The sequence below is a fragment of the Oncorhynchus clarkii genome, chromosome 4, assembly GCF_045791955.1.
Source record: "Oncorhynchus clarkii lewisi isolate Uvic-CL-2024 chromosome 4, UVic_Ocla_1.0, whole genome shotgun sequence".
In the NCBI taxonomy this organism is placed as follows: domain Eukaryota; kingdom Metazoa; phylum Chordata; class Actinopteri; order Salmoniformes; family Salmonidae; genus Oncorhynchus; species Oncorhynchus clarkii.
Genome location: NC_092150.1, coordinates 41470845 through 41493941, shown reverse-complemented (window position 1 = coordinate 41493941; position 23097 = coordinate 41470845). Strand labels below are relative to the sequence as shown.

The window sequence follows — 23097 nt, the reverse complement described above, 5'->3', positions numbered from 1 at the left end:
GAACCTAGCTAGTTGGTTAGCTTTATCTACCTGTAGATTCATACAGGGGAATAACGTTATGAGTTGGGATTATGGTTCATTGTTTAGCTAGCTAGCTAGCCACATGTCTAAACAAAATACTCATTTCACTGTACCATTTACACCTTCTGTACCCTGTGCATGAAACTTTGATTGTATTTGATATAGTGTGTGTTCACCAGAGACGGTAATGTGAAGAACAACATGATCTGCACCAAAGTCAAATTAGGATATAATGTTAGGCCCACGAGACAGTGTCCAAGTTTTAAAATTCTATGGTAGAATGCCCTGCTTTTATGTTGTCACACTCACAACTGTAAGCAATTTTCTGTAATTTGCTCGCCATTAATTAACTTGTAAATAATTATCTTATTGTGAGTTTATTTTCCTGTAATAATTAATACAAATTGCCTAAAGTTAAGATGATGTCAGCTATATGATATGATTATTTGAACTGGCTAGCCAGCTAACATAACGTTAGATAGCTAGCTAACAAGCTAGAAATTAACCAAAACATTGTTCAGAAAGTTGTTTTTAGTTTCAGGTCTGCTAAATTAACATATACTATATTTATTTTTAAACAGATGGGTTAATTGAGGTTAAAATACACCAGTTATGCTATTTTGGACCACCAGGCTGCTAATATCTTTTTTGTGTTCATACTTTTTCATAACGTCAATGACAAGTTTGATGTCGGACGACAGGACGTCACTAGAGATTCATGGATAGGGTGGCTAAGACTCTTTTAGGGGGGTCTGGGCATACTCCCCCAGGATTTTTTTTAAAGCCCCCAAACATCTTTTCATCATGTATTTTTTAGAGTAACAACGGGTGTAAAATCTATCAAAATAAGGTTATTTTTGCTCAAGGTTGGCTAAAAGTATACCTATCTCATAGTTTGTGTTGGACTCTGATCTAATATGACTTACTTAAATTATATCCAAATAAAGAAATTAAAGTCCACTAAGTACACCATCAAAAGGCACAAAAATGGCTGAACTATGAGGCCAAAATACTTTGGGGGTTTTATTTTGAGAGAGAAAGAGAGTGAGAAATGAGACAACATGCAGGTCATATTAATTGTTGCTTAAAATTAACCCAATAATTCAGACACATGGAACATCTTAAACAGTATCATCCACAATGGAGCAAACTAATGAGCTAAATAAAAAAATAAAAATCTGCTAAAAAAGTAAGATCCCAAACAAATATTACAACCTATATTACAGAACTGCTCCTCCTGCTTCTCTCTCTTGATGCTTATTTTGTGGGTGGACGCATCAAAGTGTACCTCCTATTGTTAAAGGTGGCAAAGCGGTCAATGACACTATTGTGGCTTAGTGACCCAAGCACTTCACCCTCAATGGACATGGCTGCAAGACGTGCAAGCCTTTTCTGACCCATTGTCTTCCGCAACCAGGAGTGCAGCCGGTGCAGTGCACTAAAGTACCTTTCACAGGAGCAGCTGCTCACAGGGATTGTGAGGGCAACCTGAAGGATTTCTTTCACAGAAGGAAACGTATCATCATCCAGGAGGTTATGCACAGCAAGTATATCTTTGGGAGGACGTCCAGTCTCTCTTTTCCACGCAATAAAGTTTCTGGCCACCAACATCTCTTCTGTTTTAACATCAATACCGTAGTGCTTGGCAAACTCAGTTAAGCATGATGTATCTAGGAAGTTTTTTTGAGTTGGGCCTGCATGCCTGTATGTATGCCTTTGAGCAGACCTGCATCAACAGTTGAGAATCACTGGTCAAGCTCATAAACCACCCTGTCCAAGCAGGGGGAACAACAGTTTTCATTGTTTGGGAACATGACAATTCTGTGCCTAAACCCAAGGAGGTCTCCACCACAAAATCTCCCATTTTCGTTTGATTGCGCTTTCTTGCTGCATCTGCCTCTGGAATATTGTGAATTTCAGTGCTTTGGTTCTGTCATACAGTTCTGTGGCAAATGCATCGGTGCGTTTGCCTATCAGTGCGTCACATACAGCTTGTTTACAGATTGTTTCCTTTGGACCGACTCATGACACCTGCACCATCATAGGTCTGTGCAACACACTTTAGGCCTGCTACCCCTCTCATTTTGAGCTGCTGTTGCAACTCATTTGCTATTGATTGGGCATCAAATGACCTGATTTCTGCTAGTGCTAGTAAATGCTCCTTAACTGTCCCCTCTGTCACATACCTAACACATAGAGCCAACTGTTCAGACTGCCCATCCCTGGCCTCATCCGCCATAATGGCATTACATTCCAGACTTTGACATCTCAGAGACAAGCGTGTCCGTAATCTCTTGAGCACAGCATTCGATCATGTCATTTTGAGATTCTGGAGAGAGATACGTTGCATTTGATTTAGTATTGTACCTTTGCAGGAAAGGGTCAAACTCCTTCAAAAGCTCCATACATTCAAGAAAGTTCCCTTTATTTGTGCTTCCACTAGATTCATCATTGGCAGGGAAAGAGAGCCCCTGTCCTCCTAGCAATATCACTAGCATGGGCAAATGTTAAAATCTGAGCAATGTTCCCATGATTGCTAGTTGCCTGGTAGCTTTGCCATGCCACAACACTGTCTGTGTGTTTGTGCCATCTCATGTTTACCGAAGATGAACAAAGCTTTTTTTCCCCAATTTTTGCAGCCATTACTGACAAAATAATCAAATGTAATGTTTTTTGCTCTACCCAATTGTATTTCTCACACCAGCAGTGCTGAAATGCCCTTTTCTGTGTACCAAAATTTTAGCGTGGGTAGCTATTCAGCTTCACATGTCTGGGCCCAGTGTCTTTGTCACCTAAATCGCTCTCATTTCTGGAAGGAGTTGCTGCAGTGTCTTGATTACTTTCGTTCTCTGGATCTGTTTGTTGCCCCTCCCTCTCTGGATCTGTTTGTTGTCCCTCCCTCTCTGGATCTGTTTGTTGTCCCTCTCTTTCTGGATCTGTTTGTTGTCCCTCCCTCTCTGGATCTGTTTGTTGTCCCTCTCTCTCTGGATCTGTTTGTTGTTCCTCCCTCTCTGGATCTGTTTGTTGTCCCTCTCTTTCTGGATCTGTTTGTTGTCCCTCTCTTTCTGGATCTGTTTGTTGTCCCTCCCTCTCTGGATCTGTTTGTTGTCCCTCTCTTTCTGGATCTGTTTGTTGTCCCTCCCTCTCTGGATCTGTTTGTTGTCCCTCTCTCTCTGGATCTGTTTGTTGTTCCTCCCTCTCTGGATCTGTTTGTTGTCCCTCTCTTTCTGGATCTGTTTGTTGTCCCTCTCTTTCTGGATCTGTTTGTTGTCCCTCTCTTTCTGGATCTGTTTGTTGTCCCTCTCTTTCTGGATCTGTTTGTTGTCCCTCCCTGTCTAGATCTGTTTGTTGTCCCTCCCTCTCTGGATTTGTTTGTTGTCCCTCCCTCTCTGGATCTGTTTGTTGTCCCTCCCTCTCTGGATCTGTTTGTTGTCCCTCTCCTTCTGGATCTGTTTGTTGTCCCTCCCTCTCTGGATCTGTTTGTTGTCCCTCTCTCTCTCTGGATCTGTTTGTTGTCCCTCCCTCTCTGGATCTGTTTGTTGTCCCTCTCTTTCTGGATCTGTTTGTTGTCCCTCTCTTTCTGGATCTGTTTGTTGTCCCTCTCTTTCTGGATCTGTTTGTTGTCCCTCTCTTTCTGGAACAGTATGTTGTCCCTCTCTCTCTGGATCTGTTTGTTGTCTCTCTCTTTCTGGATCTGTTTGTTGTCCCTCTCTCTGGATCTGTTTGTTGTCCCTCTCTCTCTGGATCTGTTTGTTGTCCCTCTCTTTCTGGATCTGTTTGTTGTCCCTCTCTTTCTGGATCTGTTTGTTGTCCCTCTCTTTCTGGATCTGTTTGTTGTCCCTCTCTTTCTGGGTCTGTTTGTTGTCCCTCTCTTTCTGGATCTGTTTGTTGTCCCTCCCTCTCTGGATCTGTTTGTTGTCCCTCTCTTTCTGGATCAGTTTGTGTCCCTCTCTGTCTGGATCAGTTTGTTGTCCCTCTCTTTCTGGATCTGTTTGTTGTCCCTCTCTTTCTGGATCTGTTTCTAGTCCCTCTCTTTCTGGATCTGTTTCTTGTCCCTCTCTTTCTGGATCTGTTTGTTGTCCCTCTTTCTCTGGGCATGCTTGCTCTCTCTCACTTACACAGCTCGCATGTTGATCTCTGCCTTGCACAGAAGCCTCTCTTTCTGCATGACCCTTTAAGATATCACGAGCATCATTTATTTATGCCTAACAAAAGTAAGACATATTTTGTCATATGCTGTACAAATTTAACTGAAAGCTTGAACATCTACTCGCTTTTCTTTTTTATCACTAACCTTCATCAGACATGCTCCCTCAGCCCTGTCAGCCTCCAGATTATTTCCCTCATTCTTGTGTGCTGTGTTCTGGCATGTATTGTTATTAAACTCATATTTAGGCTTAATAGGTGATTATTCAGTTTAAGTTTTAATTTGTTTGTTTGAACTGGTAAAATCTTAATTTCTCACCGGATTGGCCTTCGGCAGAGCTGCTGGCACTGCCTCTCTTGAAGAATTTCTGTATATCCATCTAACGTTAGTCGTTAGCTAGCCTACAGTTGAGAAATTCAGGATAATACAATGACATTGTGATCAACACTATGTCACCTTTTCTACACATTACCTACTTATAATTGTAATGGCCTACTGAATGAAAGCAATTGAGTATGAAAAGATATGTGCATGATGTTACGTCATCTGTCTCATTTATAGCCTGGCACAGATAGCAAAACTACATTAAATACAATGTTAATTACATATCATCGCCACATAACTTATGTCAAATTTAAAAGACAGTGTTAACGTTACCGTTAGCTAGCTCGTAACATCAGTTACACTGTAACTTACAGGCAGCCTCACAGTAAAACGTTAACATATTGGTTAACAAAGCTTTGATTATGACCAAAGTCTATAGTAGTGAATAATCTCTCTCTGTTTGTTCTAACTCACCACAAATTCAAATCGTAGCCTATCTGCATGACTCCGTTCTGTCAGAGCCTTTTCCTGTCCGTTTACTGTTTGCTAACAGTCTCAAGCCACAGAAGTAGCTAACATTAACCAAAATGTTAGCTACAAGTAGACCTAACAGTCACTAGCACTCTCTGCAGTCTCTGCAGCAGCAGCCTCCCCCACGTCTTAGTGCTCGCCCGGTAAGAAGTTTAAGATGTGATGGAACGGTTGACAAAAAAAAAAGAAATCACAGAGATAATATATTGACTGATATATTGATTTATTTAGGGGGGGGGGGGGGGGGGCTAATGAAGGCCTAGCGACATCCCTGTCGGATGACAATAGAATGTTCATGATGTCACTTCGACAACTGTATACAGACATGTCGATAGTATAAACCAGCCTTTAGTCTTGAAGTCTTTTGTTGTACACTACCGTACTTACTGTTTAGCACATGGCCTCATGTGAATCCTTAATGAGATGGGTGGGGCTAAGGCTTAAGAGGGTGTGAATGATGCTGAATGGGTATAGACAAAGAGGAGCTCTCCAGTAGGTGTACCAAAACATTCAAGGGTCATTTTCTCAAACTTTCAAAGCAGAATCACTTTCCCATTGTTCCTCAACTGTAGTATATGATATATATTTTTAAAGTAGAGTCGCTGCTTTAATCCAATGTAAAAAACACAATTTCAAATGTTGCTACTTAAGACTGAATCGAGCTGTCGGTCACAATTGAGCAACATTTCTTTGCCCCAAAGAATTCAGTCTGTTCTGGAGGCAAAGGGGTGTCCAACCCAGTACTAGATGTGTTTAAGCATGACCAGTCAAAAGGATTTATAATGACTAGAAAGCATTCACACCACTTAGTTTTTTCCACATTTTGTTGTGTTACAAAGTGGTATTAAAATTGATTGAATTCTACTTTATTTGTCAACACTCTACACAAAATACTCTGTCAAAGTGGAAGATAATTTCTAACGTTTTAACTTTTTTTTCTAATATATTTGTATTAGATAAGTATTCATCCCCCTGAGTGATAACAGCTGTGAGTCTTTTAGGGTGTCTCTTAAGAGCTTTGTACATTATATGCTCATTTTTAAAAAATGTATTCTTCAAGCTCTGTCAAGTTAGTTGTTGATCATTGCTAGACAGCCATTTTCAAATCTTCCCATAGATTTTCAAGACGATTTACGTCAAAACTTTAACAAGGCATCTTGGTAAGTAACTCCAGTTGTAACGGTTCTCTTGAGTTGAAGGAGAGGCGGACCAAAACGCAGTGTGATTTCTATTCATGGTTCTTTAATAAAGCACTTCACATGAACAGCCTAACAAGAACCGTGAAAACCTAAAACAGCCCTATCTGGTGCAAACGCAGAGACAGGAACAATCACCCACAAAACCCAACACCAAACAGGCTACCTAAATATGGTTCCCAATCAGAGACAATGACTAACACCTGCCTCTGATTGAGAACCATATCAGGCCAAACATAGAACTAGACAAACTAGACATGTAACATAGAATGCCCACTCAGATCACACCCTGACTTAACAAAACATAGAAACATACAAAGCAAACTATGGTCAGGGTGTGACAGTACCCCCCCCCAAGGTGCGGACTCCGGCCGCAAAACCTGAACCTATTGGGGAGGGTCTGGGTGGGCATCTGGCCGCGGTGGCGGCTCTGGTGCTGGACGTGGCCCCCACTTCACCATAGTCTTAGTCCCCCACCTTGTCTGCTTCCGTGGCCTCCTAACCACGGCGACCATACTTAATGACCCCACTGGACTGAGGGGCAGCTCGGGACAGAGGGGCAGCTTGATGCACAGAGGTGCAGCTGCTTGATGCACAGAGGTGCAGCTGCTTGATGCACAGAGGTGCAGCTGCTTGATGCACAGAGGTGCAGCTGCTCGGGACAGAGGTGCAGCTGCTCGGGACAGAGGTGCAGCTGCTCGGGACAGAGGTGTAGCTGCTCGGGACAGAGGGGCAGCTGCTCGGGACAGAGGTGCAGCTGCTCGGGACAGAGGGGCAGCTGCTCGGGACAGAGGGGCAGCTGCTCGGGGCTGAGGGGCTCTGGCGCCTCTGGGCTGACTGGCAGCCCCTGGCTGACTGGCGGCACTGGCGGCCCCTGGCTGACTGGTGGCACTGGCGGCCCCTGGCTGACTGGCGGCACTGGCGGCCCCTGGCTGACTGGCGGCACTGGCGGCCCCTGGCTGACTGGCGGCCCCTTGCAGACTGGCGGCACTGGCGGCGCTGGGCAGACTGGCGGCACTGGCGGCGTTGGGCAGACGGGTGGCTCAGGCGGCGCTGGGCAGACTGGCGACTCTGATGGCACTGGGCAGACGGGTAGCTCAGATGGCGCTGGGCAGACGGGTAGCTCAGATGGCGCTGGGCAGACGGGAAGCTCAGATGGCGCTGGGCAGACGGGAAGCTCAGATGGCGCTGGGCAGACGGGAAGCTCCGGCAACGCTGGAGAGGACAGCTCTGGCAGCGCCGAACAGGAGGGAGACTCCGGCAGCGCTGGAGAGGAGGAAGGCTCTAGCAGCGCTGGACTGAGTAGCTCTGGCGCCTCTGGAATGAGGGGCTCTAGCGCCTCTGGACTGAGGGGCGGGAGCTCTGGCAGCGCCAAACAGGCGGGAGACTCCGGCTGCGCTGGAGAGGAGGAAGGCTCTGGCAGCGCCGGAGAGGAGGAAGGCTCCGGCAGCGCTGGAGAGGCGGGAGACTCCGACAGCGCTGGAGAGGAGGAAGGCTCCGGCAACGCTGGACAAGCGGGAGCACCTGTAAGGATGAGCCGGAGAGACAGCCTGGTGCGGGGGGCTGCCACCGGAGGGCTGGTGCGTGGAGGTGGTGACGGATAGACCGGACCGTGCAGGCGCACTGGAGCTCTTGAGCACCGAGCCTGCCCAACCCTACCTGGTTGCATGCTCCCAGTCGCCCTGCCAGTACGGCGAGGTGGAATAGCCCGCACTGGGCTATGCAGGCGAACCGGGGACACCATGCGCAAGGCTGGTGCCATGTAAGCCGGCCCAAGGAGACGCACTGGAGACCAGCTGCGTAGAGCCGGCTTCATGGCACTTGGCTCAATGCTCACTCTAGCCCGGCCGATACGCGGAGCTGGAATGTACCGCACCGGGCTATGCACCCGCACTGGGGACACCGTGCGCTTCACAGCATAACACGGTGCCTGCCCGGTCTCTCTAGCCCCCCGGTAAGCACAGGAAGTTGGCGCAGGTCTCCTGCCTGGCTTCGCCACACTTCCTGTGTGCCTCCCCCCAAGACATTTTTGGGGCTGACTCTCGGGCTTCCTACCGCGCCGCCGTGCTTGTCTCTCCAACTCCATTCTCCTATACCCCTCTTCGCACTGCTCCAGCGCATCCCAAGCGGGCTCCGGCACTCTTCCTGGGTCGACCGCCCACCTGTCTATCTCCTCCCAAGTAGTATAGTCCATACTCTTGCCGTCCAAAACGTCCTCCCATGTCCATTCCTCTTTTCGCTGCTCCTGCTGCTTTTCACCACGCCGCTTGGTCCTGTTGTGGTGGGTGATTCTGTAACGGTTCTCTTGAGTTGAAGGAAAGGCGGACCAAAACGCAGCGTGGTTTCTATTCATGGTTCTTTAATAAAGCACTTCACATGAACAGACTAACAAAAACAAGAACCGTGAAAACCTAAAACAGCCCTATCTGGTGCAAACACAGAGACAGGAACAATCACTCACAAAACCCAACACCAAACAGGCTACCTAAATATGGTTCCCAATCAGAGACAATGACTAACACCTGCCTCTGATTGAGAACCATATCAGGCCAAACATAGAACTAGACAAACTAGACATGTAACATAGAATGCCCACTCAGATCACACCCTGACCAACCAAAACATAGAAACATACAAAGCAAACTATGGTCAGGGTGTGACACCAGTGTATATTTGGCTTTGCATTTTAGGTTATTGTCCTGCTGAAAGGTGGAATTGTCTACCAGTGTCTTGGAAAGGACTTTGTTTGTCCTTGCCGATGACAAGCATACCCATAACATGATGCAGCCACAACCATGCTTGAAAATATAAAGAGTGGTATTCAGTGATGTGTTGTGTTGGATTTGCCCGAAACATAATACTTTGTATTCAGGACAAAAAGTACATTTCTTTCCACATTTTGTGCAGTATTACTTTTGTGCCTTATTGCTAACAGGATGCACATTTTGGAATATTTTTTATTCTGTAAAGGCTTTCTTCTTTTCACTCGGTCATTTAGGTTAGTATTGTGGAGTAACTACGTTGTTGATCCATCCTTAGTTTTCTCCTATCACAGCTATTTAACTCTGTAACTGGTTTAAAATTACCATTGGCCTCATGGTGAAATTCCTGAGTGGTTTTGTTCCTCTCTGTCAATTGAGTTAGGAAGGACACCTGTTTCTTTGTATGGAAAGCCTCCCTGGTCTTTGTTGTTGAATCTGTACTTGAAATTCACTGCTCGACCGAGGGACCTTACAGCAAATTGTTTGTGTGGGTTACAGAGATTCAAAAATCATGTTAAATATCCTTATTGCACACAGAGTTAGTCCATTCAACTTATTATGGGAAGCACATTTTTACTCCTTTTTTGTTTTTCTCCCAGCGCCGGTTTTATTTTTCGCTTTTCATTTTTTTTATTGGCCAATAGCCAGCTATTACCGGCTAACGGAAACCCTGGTGTGTGTGTGTGCATGTGTGTACTGTGGCCAGTGGGTGTTTATTGGTATGCATCCAACGTAAGCAGCCAAGCTTGGGTAAGAATTCCTTCATGAGAAGCTGTGTGTTTGATAATTCTCTTACCATCTGTCGAGATGCACGCTCTGCAGTGTGAGCTGTCCTCTTTATGGAACCGTCAGACCCTCCTCCCTTTGACCTCTAACCTCTACTTGTCAGAGTGGTCAGGGGTCAATGCTTCTGGTCCAGGTAGACAGCATCATGGGATGTCTGAGAGGCCCAGTGGCAGCTGTATGGATGGACCTCTCTGGCCTCTCTCTGAGAGAGAGAGAGAACGAAAAAGATGGAGTGAACAAAGCACCAACAGAAAAGGCTAAAGCCTAAAGCAGCCTAGATCTAGGATAATTATCCTGGCTCTGTGTGAGGAGAGAGATGATGTATTTCCTAGAGGTTGACCGATTACGATTTTTCAATGCCGATAACGATTAGTGGAGGACCAAAAAATGCAGATAACGATGAATAAACAATGAACACTTTTATTTTTAACTTAATATAATACATAAATCAAATCAATTTAGTCTCAAATATATAATGAAACATGTTCAATTTGGTTTAAATAATGCAAAAACACAGTGTTGGAGAAGAAAGTAAAAGTGCAATATGTGCCATGTAAAAAGCTAACGTTTAAAACCTCTTAAGTCTACCCCTTCCTTTTTCGAACATTCTGTTAAAAATCGCGCAACTTTTCAGCGTCCTGCTACTCATGCCAGGAATATAGTATATGCATATGATTAGTATGTGTGGATAGAAAACACTCTGACGTTTCTAAAACTGGTTAAATCACGGCTGTGACTATAACAGATCGTGTGTTTCATCGAAAAACGCAAGAAAAACTGCTCTCTGAAAGCTAAAAATAATTTCCATGCGTCACTTTCATGGGTTGTTAAAAGGGCACAAAATTAATTATGGATCTGCATGCAATTCCTACAGATTCCACACGATGTCATTGTTGCCATTGTCATCATTTTCCAGGGAGTTTTTTCTTGGTAAATCCAACTAACTGGATTCAATTTCTTCCGGTCTCCACCAGGATGTTTTGAATGTGCACATTGGCAGCCATTGATTTGAAGACGAGGAGCTATTGAATACACATCGCCCTGTAATCATTTTGATAGATTATAAACGTTTACTAATACCTAAAGTTGGATTACAAAAGTATTTCGAAGTGTTTTGTGAAAGTTTATCGTCGACTTTTTTAATTTTAAAAAATGACGCAGCGTTTAAAAACAATGTTTTTTTCTGAATGACACAGCTTCCATAGAAAGCTATTTTGGGTATATATGGACCGATTTAAACGAAAAAAAGACCCAATAGTGATGTTTATGGGGCATATAGGAGTGCCAAGAAAGAAGCTCGTCAAAGGTAATGAATGTTTTATATTTTATTTCTGTGTTTTGTGTAGCGCCGGATAAGCTAAATCTTTGTTTACGTCGCATTCAGGCATTTTGAGGTGTTGCATGCTATCAGATAATAGCTTCTCATGCTTTCGCCAAAAAGCATTTTAAAAATCTGACTTGTTGGCTAGGTTCACAACGAGTGTAGCTTTATTTCAATACCCTGCATGTGCATTTTGATGAACGTTTGAGTTTTAACGAGTACATTTAGCATTTAGCGTAGCGCATTTGCATTTCCAGGTGTCTACTTGAGACATCTGCGTCTCAAGTAGGAGCAAGAAGTTGTTCCTTGCTCAGAACATGAGAACATATGACAGCTGGTGGTTCCTTTTAACATGAGTCTTCAATATTACAAGTGAATAATTTTTAGGTGGCAGTGCAGAAAGCAGAGCTTGTCTGCATGTTCCCCTGTCAGTCCGCTTATCATAAATGATCCCGACCTCACTGAACACTCTCTCGCTTGGGACCGAAGAAGGTGGGGGACAGAGAAACGTCTTAGCCAGTGGAGCGAGTGTTTGAAGTCTGTCCTCATTCTGTTTCAACCACTCCAAAGGCAAGCCACTCTCTCTGTCAATAACAGGCTCTGTGAGGTAACGCTCCAATTCAATTTCAAAGCTGCTCTGGACTTCAGCCCTGCGCTCTTGGCTTCCAAGGATTCTAGCGCAAAGGCTGTCAACCAGACTGGGTGGCTGATCTACCCAGACTCTTTGCCTCTTTGCACCTGGATCTGGGTCTCCTCTTCACTCGTCCCTCCGGCTGTGGCTCTGGGATTTGGTTTCCTTAGTAGGTCAGATCCCTCCTTCAGCCACTCTTTTGCTTTCTCTAGTGCTGTCCCTAAGGTGAAGGTGTAGCTCTTGTGACGTGGATCCAGGACAGTTGCCAGCACCAGGCACTTTGTCTCCTCGGCCTTGGAGAACCTCCTTGTCAGACTGTCCAACATGGTCTTCCGTAAAGTTTTGATACCTTGAGTAGAAGGACCCTCCTGCTGCAGCATCAGCTTCCGCACCGACACACTGGGGATGATGCATTCGGCTGTAGAGTTAGAGTGGCTCATCTCCATTGTCACCTCCTCCGTAGGTGCCAGAGTCTCAATTAGGTTAGAGACAATGTCCCACTGTGCAGCAGACAAACTGCTGATATGTCCGTATTCACCTGCATATACATTCAGTGCACGCCTCTGTTCAAACATCCTCTGCAACATGTGTAGTGTTGAGTTCCAGCGAGTTTGAACTGTTTGGATGATGCTGTGTTTGGGATGGCCAAGTGCTTCCTGAATGGCCCTCAGCCTCTGTTTGGCCAGTACAGAGTGGTCGAAGTGAGTTGCAAAACCTCTTCAACATGGCAATAATGTCTAGCACACCTCTCTGACTGGATAGTCCATCATTATTTACAAGCTCTAGGGTGTGTGCACTGCAGCTGAAGTCTGGAAGCTCTGCCAGTCTCATACCTTTCACCATGTTTGCCCCACTGTCCCTGAGGATTTCCCAGTATTCCAACATGGTCAAGAACATCTCTCTGATGTAGTTTCCTGTGTGTGATCCAGTCATAGTCTTGACATTCAGCACAACCTGCTTTCTTGTCCAGACATTGTCAATTAAATGTCCAGTAAGGCTCATCAGGGACCCAAGCAGTCAGTTGTGAATGCCATGTGTGGAGCATTCACTGGGGCCACCAGATTCTTCACTTTCATCACAACTCTTTCATGTGTTTTATCTAGCATTTCTGTGCAATATCATTTTTCATCTTTGATCCTGTACCGGGGTTCAGCACCACTGTAAATGGCTGGTTGTCAGTGGCAATCATCTCAATAATTGCTTTATCCATCTTCTTGGCCCTTGGGTCTTTGTCCTGCCATTTTGTTTGTGTATTAAAAAGTTGTACGATTGTACGAGCCAGCGATGTCTGTGACATGTCTATCACTTTTTCATTGTGAAGAATTTGCCTTTGCTTTTTTTCATCATTGCTTCCTTATGGGCTTTTGGATGGGTGTTCTTAAGGTGATTCCACAGGTTGATGGTATTTTTTGATTTAGCCGTTGCTGACCCCATACTTACATCTTTATCACAAATAAGACACCTTGCTTTCCCTGGTGCCGATTCAATGTAATAGTCCCACACTGGTGCTCTGCTTTTCTCTGCCATCTGTAAAATTAATATAATCATACATACACGCACAGCTCTCTGAATTGACAAGGATACTGAAGACACAAATACTCTCAACTGTTTGAATAATAAAACTAGAGTTTAAGTTACCTGTGATGAATGTTGAAAAAAATCTGAAAAGTGGTTCCTTCATTCATTGATTCCATAGGATATTTTTAGATTCACTTCAAATAAGGTCTGTGTTTCGTGTAGGCTTACACCACCGTGACAATTTGATAACTGTGCAGATATCCATAGGACAAGGTAACTCTGATCAATATTGGCTAAATATATGTGAAGGAATTTTTTGGGGGTAGAGTGGATGTATGAAAATATGTTGACAAATATTACCTTATCCTAGTGAGATTTACACGAGTATCAAAACGCTGAAGCGGTTTAAACCTGCACGAAACACAGACCTTATTTGAAGTAGATCAAGATATTCTCTATGGAAGACATGAACGTAAAAATAATGAAGGAACCCCTTTCAAGTTCAGCCGCAAGTTATTATAGGAATTATAACTCTCTATACCATTTGTATTTCATATACCTTTGACTATTGGATGTTCTTATAGGCACTATAGTATTGCCAGCCTAATCTCAAGAGTTGATAGGCTTGAAGTCATAAACAGCGCTGTGCCTCAAGCATTGCTAAGAGCTGCTGGCAAAAGCAGTAAAGTGCTGTTTGAATGAATGCTTACCAGTCTGCTGCTGCCTTCCACCACTCAGTCAGACTGCTCTATCAAATATCAAATCATAGACGTATAATATAATAAACACAGAAATACGAGCCTTTGGTCATTAATATGGTCAAATCCGGAAACTATAGTTTCGAAAACAAAACGTTTATTCTTTCAGTGAAATACGGAACCGTTCCGTATTTTATTGAATGGGTGGCATCCTTAAGTCTAAATATTGCTGTTACATTGCACAACCTTGAATGTTATGTCATAATTATGTAAAATTCTGGCAAATTGATTACAGTCTTTGTTAGGAAGAAATGGTCTTCACACAGTTCGCAACGAGCCAGGTGACCCGAACTGCTGCATATACATAAGAGAAGTGACACAATTTCCCTAGTTAATAATAATTGCCTGCTAACATGAATTTATTTTAACTAAATATTCAGGTTTAAAAAGATTTAATTCATTTAGTTAATTCATCACCCGTTTGGCGAAGTTGAAGTAGGCTGTGATTCGATGATAAATTAACAGGCACGCATTGATTATATGCAATGCAGGACAAGCTAGTTAACCTAGTAATATCATCAACCATGTGTAGTTAACTAGTGATTATGCGAAGATTGATAGTTTTTTATAAGATGAGTTTAATGCTAGCTAGCAACTTTCCTTGGCTCCTTGCAGCCACAAGGTCATTCTGATGCTGCACTCTCATAACAGGTGGTCAGCCTGCTACACAGTCTCCTGCAATGTGATCGGCCATAATCGGCGTCCAAAAAGGCAGATTACCGATTGTTATGGAAACTTGAAATCAGCCCTAATTAATCGGCCAATGCCAATTAATCGGTCGAACTCTAGTAGCTCCTAGCTAAGACCTCCCACCTGGTTACAGAGGTAGGCAGGTTGGTACTGTTGATGTATTCGCAGTAGCTGGATGATCCCACCAAACTGGATGATTCCTTTCATCAAACATACTTATAACTTCTGGGACCTCACTCAGGAGAGAGAGAGAGAGATTTGTTTGACCTGAGACTTGGGCTTTACGATGAGTCTCTGTTAAACCTTTCCTTAGTGTATAACGCTTTGAAGTAGACTTTGAGCACACACACTCACACAATCCTATTTTCCTAACTTAAATCTTAAACTCCTAAACCTAACCCCATTCCCTAAAATAGCCTCTTTCCTTCTGGGGACTGGCAAAATGTCCCCACTTGTCCGAATTTTCCTCGTTTTACTGTCCTAGTGAGGATTTCTGGTCCCCACAAGGATAATAAAAACAAACACACACACACACACACACACACGCGTGATGATCGCTGGGGGGTGGTCCAGAGGGGTGCTAGGGCCCCCATTTGGACGTTGGATAAATTATTTATTATAATATTAATAATTATTATTATTTATTATTTTTCAAAAACCTGAAACAGCTTTTTCCTGCAATCTCGAGCCATAATCATTATGTTTAATTCTGCAGTGCCTTCAGGAAGTATGCATACCCCTTGACTCCAAATTGTGTTGTTTTACAGCCTTATTTTTTTCTCTCACCCATCAACACACAATACCCCATAATGACAAAGTGAAAACATGTTTTTAGAAATGTCGGGAAATCTGGGTGATTGTAATTACAGAGCAACTTTCATTTCACGCCCCTGCCTGCCTCCCTCCACACAGCCGCTCTCTTACCATAGCTATGTTAATGTGCCAAGGCCTTGTTGTGGATTTGATTTGGTCCTGTTTTTATCTCCACCTAGACAGGATGTTGTTAAATATGTGTGCATGCGGTGAAGTGTTTCTCTAGTCTCTCTACTACCCCTCTGTTCTCGCCATCCTCCCGTCACACCCTTTGAGTAGCAAAGTGCATGCCCTGCCCACCTAAGGATCTGTCTTTTTCTATTTCCTGAGTTTGAGGGGTGCAAAATCCACTTGTCACTTAAATGTCGCTGGATTGATTGCTTTCATTGTACTCCTGCGACTCTTCAATGCTCTCGCTTTTTTTCCCCGTCAACATTACGACCGCGGAAATGTTTGCAATGACCTGTCAAACACAACCCGGTAATGGCTGAAATGGGATCAACGGAATACATCGTTTTTCCGTTCCATCGCTTTGTCTGTGATTCAGAGTATCGTCTCGACACTTACATCACAAGAAAGAGAAGAAAGATTTGTAACATTGAAAAACAGTTAGCTTTTGATACTGTTGAAATATTTACACATTTGAATCGCTGAAATGAAAGAAACTTCCAAAAAAGAACACTCGGATTATAGTGATATTATGTCTGATCTCGCAAATAATGTAAAGTATGTATAGATAGGTGTAATCAGTGGCAATTTCAGCATGTAAATCTTGGTGGGCCAAAACAAGATTTAATATTGGGGATGCATGCTAGCAAAGCCACTACACAACACTGAACAAAACATTAATTTCACTAAAACGGTACATAAAGCTGTCCCAACAGCAGTCCCAACAATTTACCACTGCTACACCTGGCTATCAGTGGAGATTGTCTGGTTGCTAAACAGTTCATTTTCTCTGCCAGATGCCATTTTATCTGTGGCCAATGATCTTGAGCCTTCTTGGATGGGTACTTCTAATATAACTATGGCAGCACCTAAGGGGCTTGAATTTTCAAGCTCTACCCTTAGACATGAGTGACAGAACACTGAGCCAATCACGCCATATCTAGAGAACATTACCAACCCCTACGCTCTATATTTTCTGCTGGCTGCCCCACCACCACAGAAAGCACTGAGCTAGGTTGAAACACCTTCATTTTGGAGCTGCCTTACTCAAAAAAAAAACAACAAAAAAAAAACATTTTTGTATGCGGCTTTATTAACGCAATGATTATTTTTTACATTGTTTGTAAACTGATATGTGACAAATAGTTATATATATATATATATACACAGTGGGGCAAAAAAGTATTAGGTCAGCCACCAATTGTGCAAGTTCTCCCACTTAAAAAGATGAGAGAGGCCTGTAATTTTCATCATAGGTACACTTCAACTATGACAGACAAAATGAGAAAAAAAATCCAGAAAATCACATTGTAGGATTTTTTATGAATTTATTTGCAAATTATGGTGGAAAATAAGTATTAAACATGAGTTTTAGGTTGTAGTTATTATAGGAATTATAGGACTATTTCTCTCTATACCATTTGTATTTCATGAACCTTTGACTATTGGATGTTCTTATAGTCACTTCAGTATTGCCAGTGTAACAGTATAGCTTCCATCCCTCTCCTCGCTCCTACCTGGGCTCGAACCAGGAACACAATGACAACAGCCACCCTCGAAGCAGCGTTACCCATGCAGAGCAAGGGAAACAACCACTCCAAGTCTCAGAGCGAGTGACGTTTGAAACGCTATTAGCGTGCACCCCGCTAACTAGCTAGCCATTTCACATCGGTTACACCAGCCTAATCTCGGGAGTTGATAGGCTTGAAGTCATAAACATCTGCTGGCAAACGCAAGAAAGTGCTGTTTGAATGAATGCTTATGAGCCTGCTGCTGCCTACCACCGCTCAGTCAGACTGCTCTATCAAATCATAGACTTTGCTATAACATGATAACACACAGAAATACAAGCCTTAGGTCATTAATATGGCCGAATCCGGAAACTATCATCTTGAAAACAAGACGTTTATTCTTTCGGTGAAATACGGAACCATTCCGTATTTTATCTAACGGGTGGCATCCATTATTCTAAATATTCCTGTTACATTGCACAACCTTCAATGTTATGTCATAATTACGTAAAATTCTGGCAAACTAGGCGGCCCAAACTGTTGCACTGACTCTGCGTGCAATGAACGCAAGAGAAGTGACACAATTTCATCTGGTTAATATTGCCTGCTAACCTGGATTTATTTTAGCTAAATATGCAGGTAAAAAAATATATACTTCTGTGTATTGATTTTAAGAAAGGCATTGTTTATGTTTATGGTTTGGTACACATTGGAGCAATGATACGCACTGCATCGATTATATGCAACTTATTAGGTAAGTTTAATGCTAGCTTGCAACTTACCTTGGCTTACTGCATTCGCGTAACAGGCAGTCTCCTCGTGGAGTGCAATGTAATCAGGTGGTTAGAGCGTTAGACTAGTTAACTGTAAGGTTGCAAGATTGAATCCCCCGAGCTGACAAGGTAAAAATCTGTCGTTCTGCCCCTGAACGAGGCAGTTAGTTAACCCACCGTTCCTAGGCCGTCATTGAAAATAAGAATGTGTTCTTAACTGTCTTGCCTAGTTAAATAAAGATTAAATCAATTAAAAATTTAAGAAATTGGCCAAATCGATGTCCAAAAAGATTTCCAAATGTGATGAAAACTTGAAATCGACATTCCGATTAATCGGTTGACCTCTAGTTCGAACCACCGTCTCCTCTTTCATCACCTCTCTTCTCCTCTCCTCTTCAAACGTGAAACTATCTTCTCTCCCATTCTCCTCTTTCATCTCATCTCTCCTCATCTGTCCTCTCTTATCCTCTTCTCTCCACTCCTATGCAGGCTCCCTGCTGTAGACCACCTGCTGTGAGATACAAACATTAAGCAGAGCTCACTGATGGCTCTGTTAGTTTGCTATGTGTGTGTGTATATACCTGTTTTGTATGCTTGTGTACTGAACATTAGCGTCATCATCATTGCAGCAGTACTAGGCTAGCAGCTATAGTAGTAGTGCAAAGACGTCATTGAGCTCTGCAGGTGTTTTTATGTTGGGATTCTTACTGCGAACAGTTAATGGTTATTATACTCATAAAACTAGAGATCAACAGTAACGGACACACACACACTGACACACTGTCCTCACGGACGGACAGACGGACAGGCACACACACACACACTGTCCTTTCTTTCTCTCTCACACACACGCCCACACCCACACCCACACACACCCACACACACACACACACACACACACACACACACACACACACACACACACACACCCTCCTCAGTCAGTCACCTCACACAAATCCAATGTAGTGTGCAGTTCTGATCAGTGGGCATTGAGTACTGTACAGGCTTCCAGCTGTGATGATTGGGTCTTTAGAGAGAGAGAGAGAGAGAGAGAGAGAGATGAAAAGCTGCTCAGACTGAGTGGAGCCGTTACTGAGAGTGGGGACAGAGAGAGAGGAGGGACAGAAACACAGAGACTCTGGGGTCAGCTGGAACGCTGTGTGTGTGTGTGTGTGTGTGTGGAGCTGCTACACTGTTCCTTTAACTAGGTCTACTGTAACCCCTAATGTGCTTGAAGTGGAGAGTCTTAATAAAGCAACTTTTTCGTTGATATGCGGACACTGGAAGAGTGAATGGCGTGTTGATAGAACACATTATGGGAATAAGTGTTCATCTGGTTCCAAATGTACTGGAAATCTCCTCCCAGTTCAATTGAATGTACTGCCTCGGTGTGTGTGTGTGTGTGTGTGTGTGTTGTCGTTTTTAAGTGTGTTTGTGGATCTTCTCTAAGTGTGTGTGTCTCCTTTCTCCCCAGCTGTCGGACCAGCAATAGGAAGAGCCTGATTGTGACATCCAGCACCTCTCCTACACTACCCAGACCACACTCGCCACTACATGGACACCCAGGTAAGACACACACACACACACACACACACACACACACACACACACACACACACACACACACACACAACCCTCATCAAATATGGAGCTTTTATATGGAGCAGTTCATTATAACATAAACAAACAGCATGCTGTTTCTCTCTGGGGGTTTTCAGCAGAAAAGTCTACATGTGGTCCACCAGAAATACAGCATCACATCAGTGTTTTCCGTAAGTACATGGAGTAGCTAGCCAAATAGCAAAAGTAGCCAGACAGGGAGTTCCAGGAAAGAAACTGCAGAACAAGCTCTATTTTGGTGGCCTCTGGCACATTCTGATGACTTGATTCCATCCAAAATACACAACTAAATTATTGAAAACGTTAAAGGGATACTTCGGGACTTTTATCTGCTTCTATAGAGTCAGATTAACTCATGGATACCATTTTTATGTCTCTGTGTCCAGTGTGAAGGGAGTTAGAGGTAGTTTTGCTAGCCAATGCTAACTAGCGCAATGACGGAAGTCTATGGGTATCTGCTAGCAAGAGCACTCCAAGAAAACGTTCACAAGTTACAAAATCTTAAAATACATTTTTATTATACTGTAATATTGCTCTAAAAGTTGAATTTTTCTCAGAATCAGCTCTTACTTCAGAAAACAATCCCACAACACCCCGCGCTCGGCATCCCACAGTGAGGAAATAAAAATCCATGCTCACTCTTCATATACTTGTGGGTAAAAAAATATTATAAACTTGTGGGTTAGTTGTATGGAGATAGCTAGCAATTGCATTAGTATTCATCAAGATGGCCAAGCTTTGTGTGGTAGCAGGGTGTACTGTAGCAGCACTTGCTATGCAAATGTGAGTATGCCTCTATGGCTATGCAAATTAAACACTTTGTAAAAAATGTATCCCACTTTGTAAAAAGCAAAAAAACACCTGTAATATATTCAATTACATTTTTATTCTATGAAGATTGTAATTGTGTCAATATGTTGTGAATATTTGTAGAAAAATCCTCACAGCTGTTTTCCAAACTAAAATGGGAAGTAGAACTTGCGGCGCACCAGTTTACCATGTACAGTAGGCTACAGATGTCTCACCGTGTGAGTCATCAAAATTACGATCTTGCGTTCGGGCCTTTCCGGCAGTCTTTGTGGTTGTTATGCGGGGAGCATGAATTGTACAATTGTAATCTAAATTTTTTTTTAAAAAGTTGTAATTAGTTTATATACATCACCAACTATATAAATATCTGATAGGGTCCATTACCTGCTACCTTACCTCCTAGACAGGTCAAATTAGTTGTGGTATTGAGTAGAAAGATGACTTTACAATAAAAATGACTGAAAATGTATGAATTCAGTGTATTGTTAGTTGTTTTGGATATTGTCTAGGTCTAGGCCTATATGATCAGGACTATTTACTAAGTAAGATTACCTTTTTTAAACATTAAACCTGTCTTCTCTTGAGATTAAAGTCATATTTAAAGTTTTACTGATGTGAATTTCCACAAAAACATTTTTTTCAAATTATGAATTATATTGGCTCAGCTGCTGTGGACACATAGGGTAAGGAAGCCAATGTGTCCTTCTGTAATTTAAACCTTTAACAGTTTGGCATGTCAATCAATCAATGTGGGTGGGATTGTCAGGGGATGGGGCAGGATGTGTGTAAATCATAGAGTTAGGGTTTCAGACCTGCCAATCAATCACTGTGGGTGGGACTTTTTTGGGAAGGTTGTAGATTATTAATCTAGTCAGAATAAATATTTTAGTCTTCTCTTTGATCCCCCCCCCCCCCTTCCCGCCAGATTGTGCACCCCCACTTTTATACAATGTCAGGCACCCATGAATAGACCTACAGCTATGATTGAAGAATGAAGAAGGTGTTAAACAGGGGCTTTGCTACACAGAAAACAGTCGACTACTCCATTGTTGACACTTTCATCAAATCAATAGGCCTATGTCAATATATTTAATACGACCATATACCGTGCTTTCAGAAACTATTCAGACCTCTTGACTTTTTCCACATTTTGTCACAGCCCAAAACAATCTTAAAACCTGTTTTTGCTTTGTCATTATGAGGTATTGTGTGTAGATTGAGGGAGAACAAAAATAATTTAATCAATTTTAGAATAAGGCTGCAACGTAACAAAATGTGGAAAAGGGGAAGGGGTCTGAATACTTTCCAAATGCACTGTAAGTATCATGACAGTTACTTTTATAATTTTCTATCTGTTTTCTTGTATTATATTTTGGACCAGAATGGACCTCTCCAGTACCTACTGTTCCTGCAGTGAGGATTCAACATCTTCATAGAATGTTTTCAGAATTTCTCTGCAGATAATCGGCAAAAAGCAGTAGTAGCCTACCAGTATGCAAATTAGAGAGACAAACGAACGGCTCTCTCACCGATGTGTTTGTATTTGTTAAGGATCCCCAGCTACTCTACCTGGGGTCCAGCAACATTAAGGCAGTTATATACAATTTAAAATATGACATTACACATTCACAACACTACTATCACATATCTACAATCCAACATCCCATGTGTACATGTCTGTAGAGTGCGTGTCTTATCATTTGTATATGTGTCTGTGCCTGTGTGTGTGGGCCTCTTCACAGTCCCCGCTTGTTCCATTAAAATAAATCTGATTCTACTGCTTGCGTCAGTTACTTGATGTGGAATAGAGTTCCATGTAGTCATGGCTCTATGTAGTACTGTGCTCCTCCCAAAGTCTGTTCTTGACCTGGGGATTTTGAAGAGAGTTTTGGTGGCATGTCTTGTGGGGTGTGCATGGGTGTCCGAACTGTGTGTTAGTAGTTTAAACAGACCTCGGTGTATTCAGCATGTCAATACTTCTTACAAAAACAAGTAGTGATGAAGTCAATCTCTCCTCCACTTTGAGCCATGAGAGATTTACATGCATATTATTAATGTTAGCTGTCTTTGTACATTTAACTTCTTGACCATACTTGAGACGCAGACGTCTCAAGTATGCCCCTGGAAATGCAAATGCGCTACGCTAAATGCTAAATGTACTCGTTACAACTCAATCTTTGATCAAAATTCACAAGCAGGGTATTGAATTAAAGCTACACTCGTTGTGAACCTAGCCAGCAAGTCAGATTTTTAAAATGCTTTTCGGCGAAAGCATGAGAAGCTATTATCTGATAGCATGCACCCCCCAAAATGCCAGCACGACACGTAAACAACAGATTTTGCGGTAGCCGGCGCTACCCAAAACGCAGAAATAAAATATAAAACATTCATTACCTTTGACGAGCTTCTTTCTTGGCACTCCTATATGCCCCATAAACATCACTATTGGGTCTTTTTTTCGTTTAAATCGGTCCATATATACCCAAAATAGCTTTGTATGGAAGCTGTGTCATTCAGAAATCCACGTCACAAGAGCTACACCTTCACCTTAGGGACAGCACTAGAGAAAGCAAAAGAGTGGCTGAAGGAGGGATCTGACCTACTAAGGAAACCAAATCCCAGAGCCACAGCCGGAGGGACGAGTGAAGAGGAGACCCAGATCCAGGTGCAAAGAGGCAAAGAGTCTGGGTAGATCAGCCACCCAGTCTGGTTGACAG

General features: G+C 42.9%; 1 protein-coding gene across 4 annotated transcripts in view; it reads left to right on the top strand.

The window, feature by feature from the left end:
• Positions 1 to 23097, top strand: part of LOC139406826 (microtubule-associated serine/threonine-protein kinase 2-like) — a 159284-nt gene that overhangs the window by 64573 nt on the left and 71614 nt on the right. For 2 of the 4 annotated variants that reach the window (XM_071149889.1, XM_071149888.1), the window contains exons 3-4: positions 19425 to 19516; positions 19669 to 19722. In XM_071149889.1, coding sequence (XP_071005990.1) covers positions 19425 to 19516; positions 19669 to 19722 — 146 coding nt within the window. The remainder of the gene's footprint in view (positions 1 to 19424; positions 19517 to 19668; positions 19723 to 23097) is intronic. The other 2 variants (XM_071149891.1, XM_071149890.1) reach the window with 1 other exon arrangement.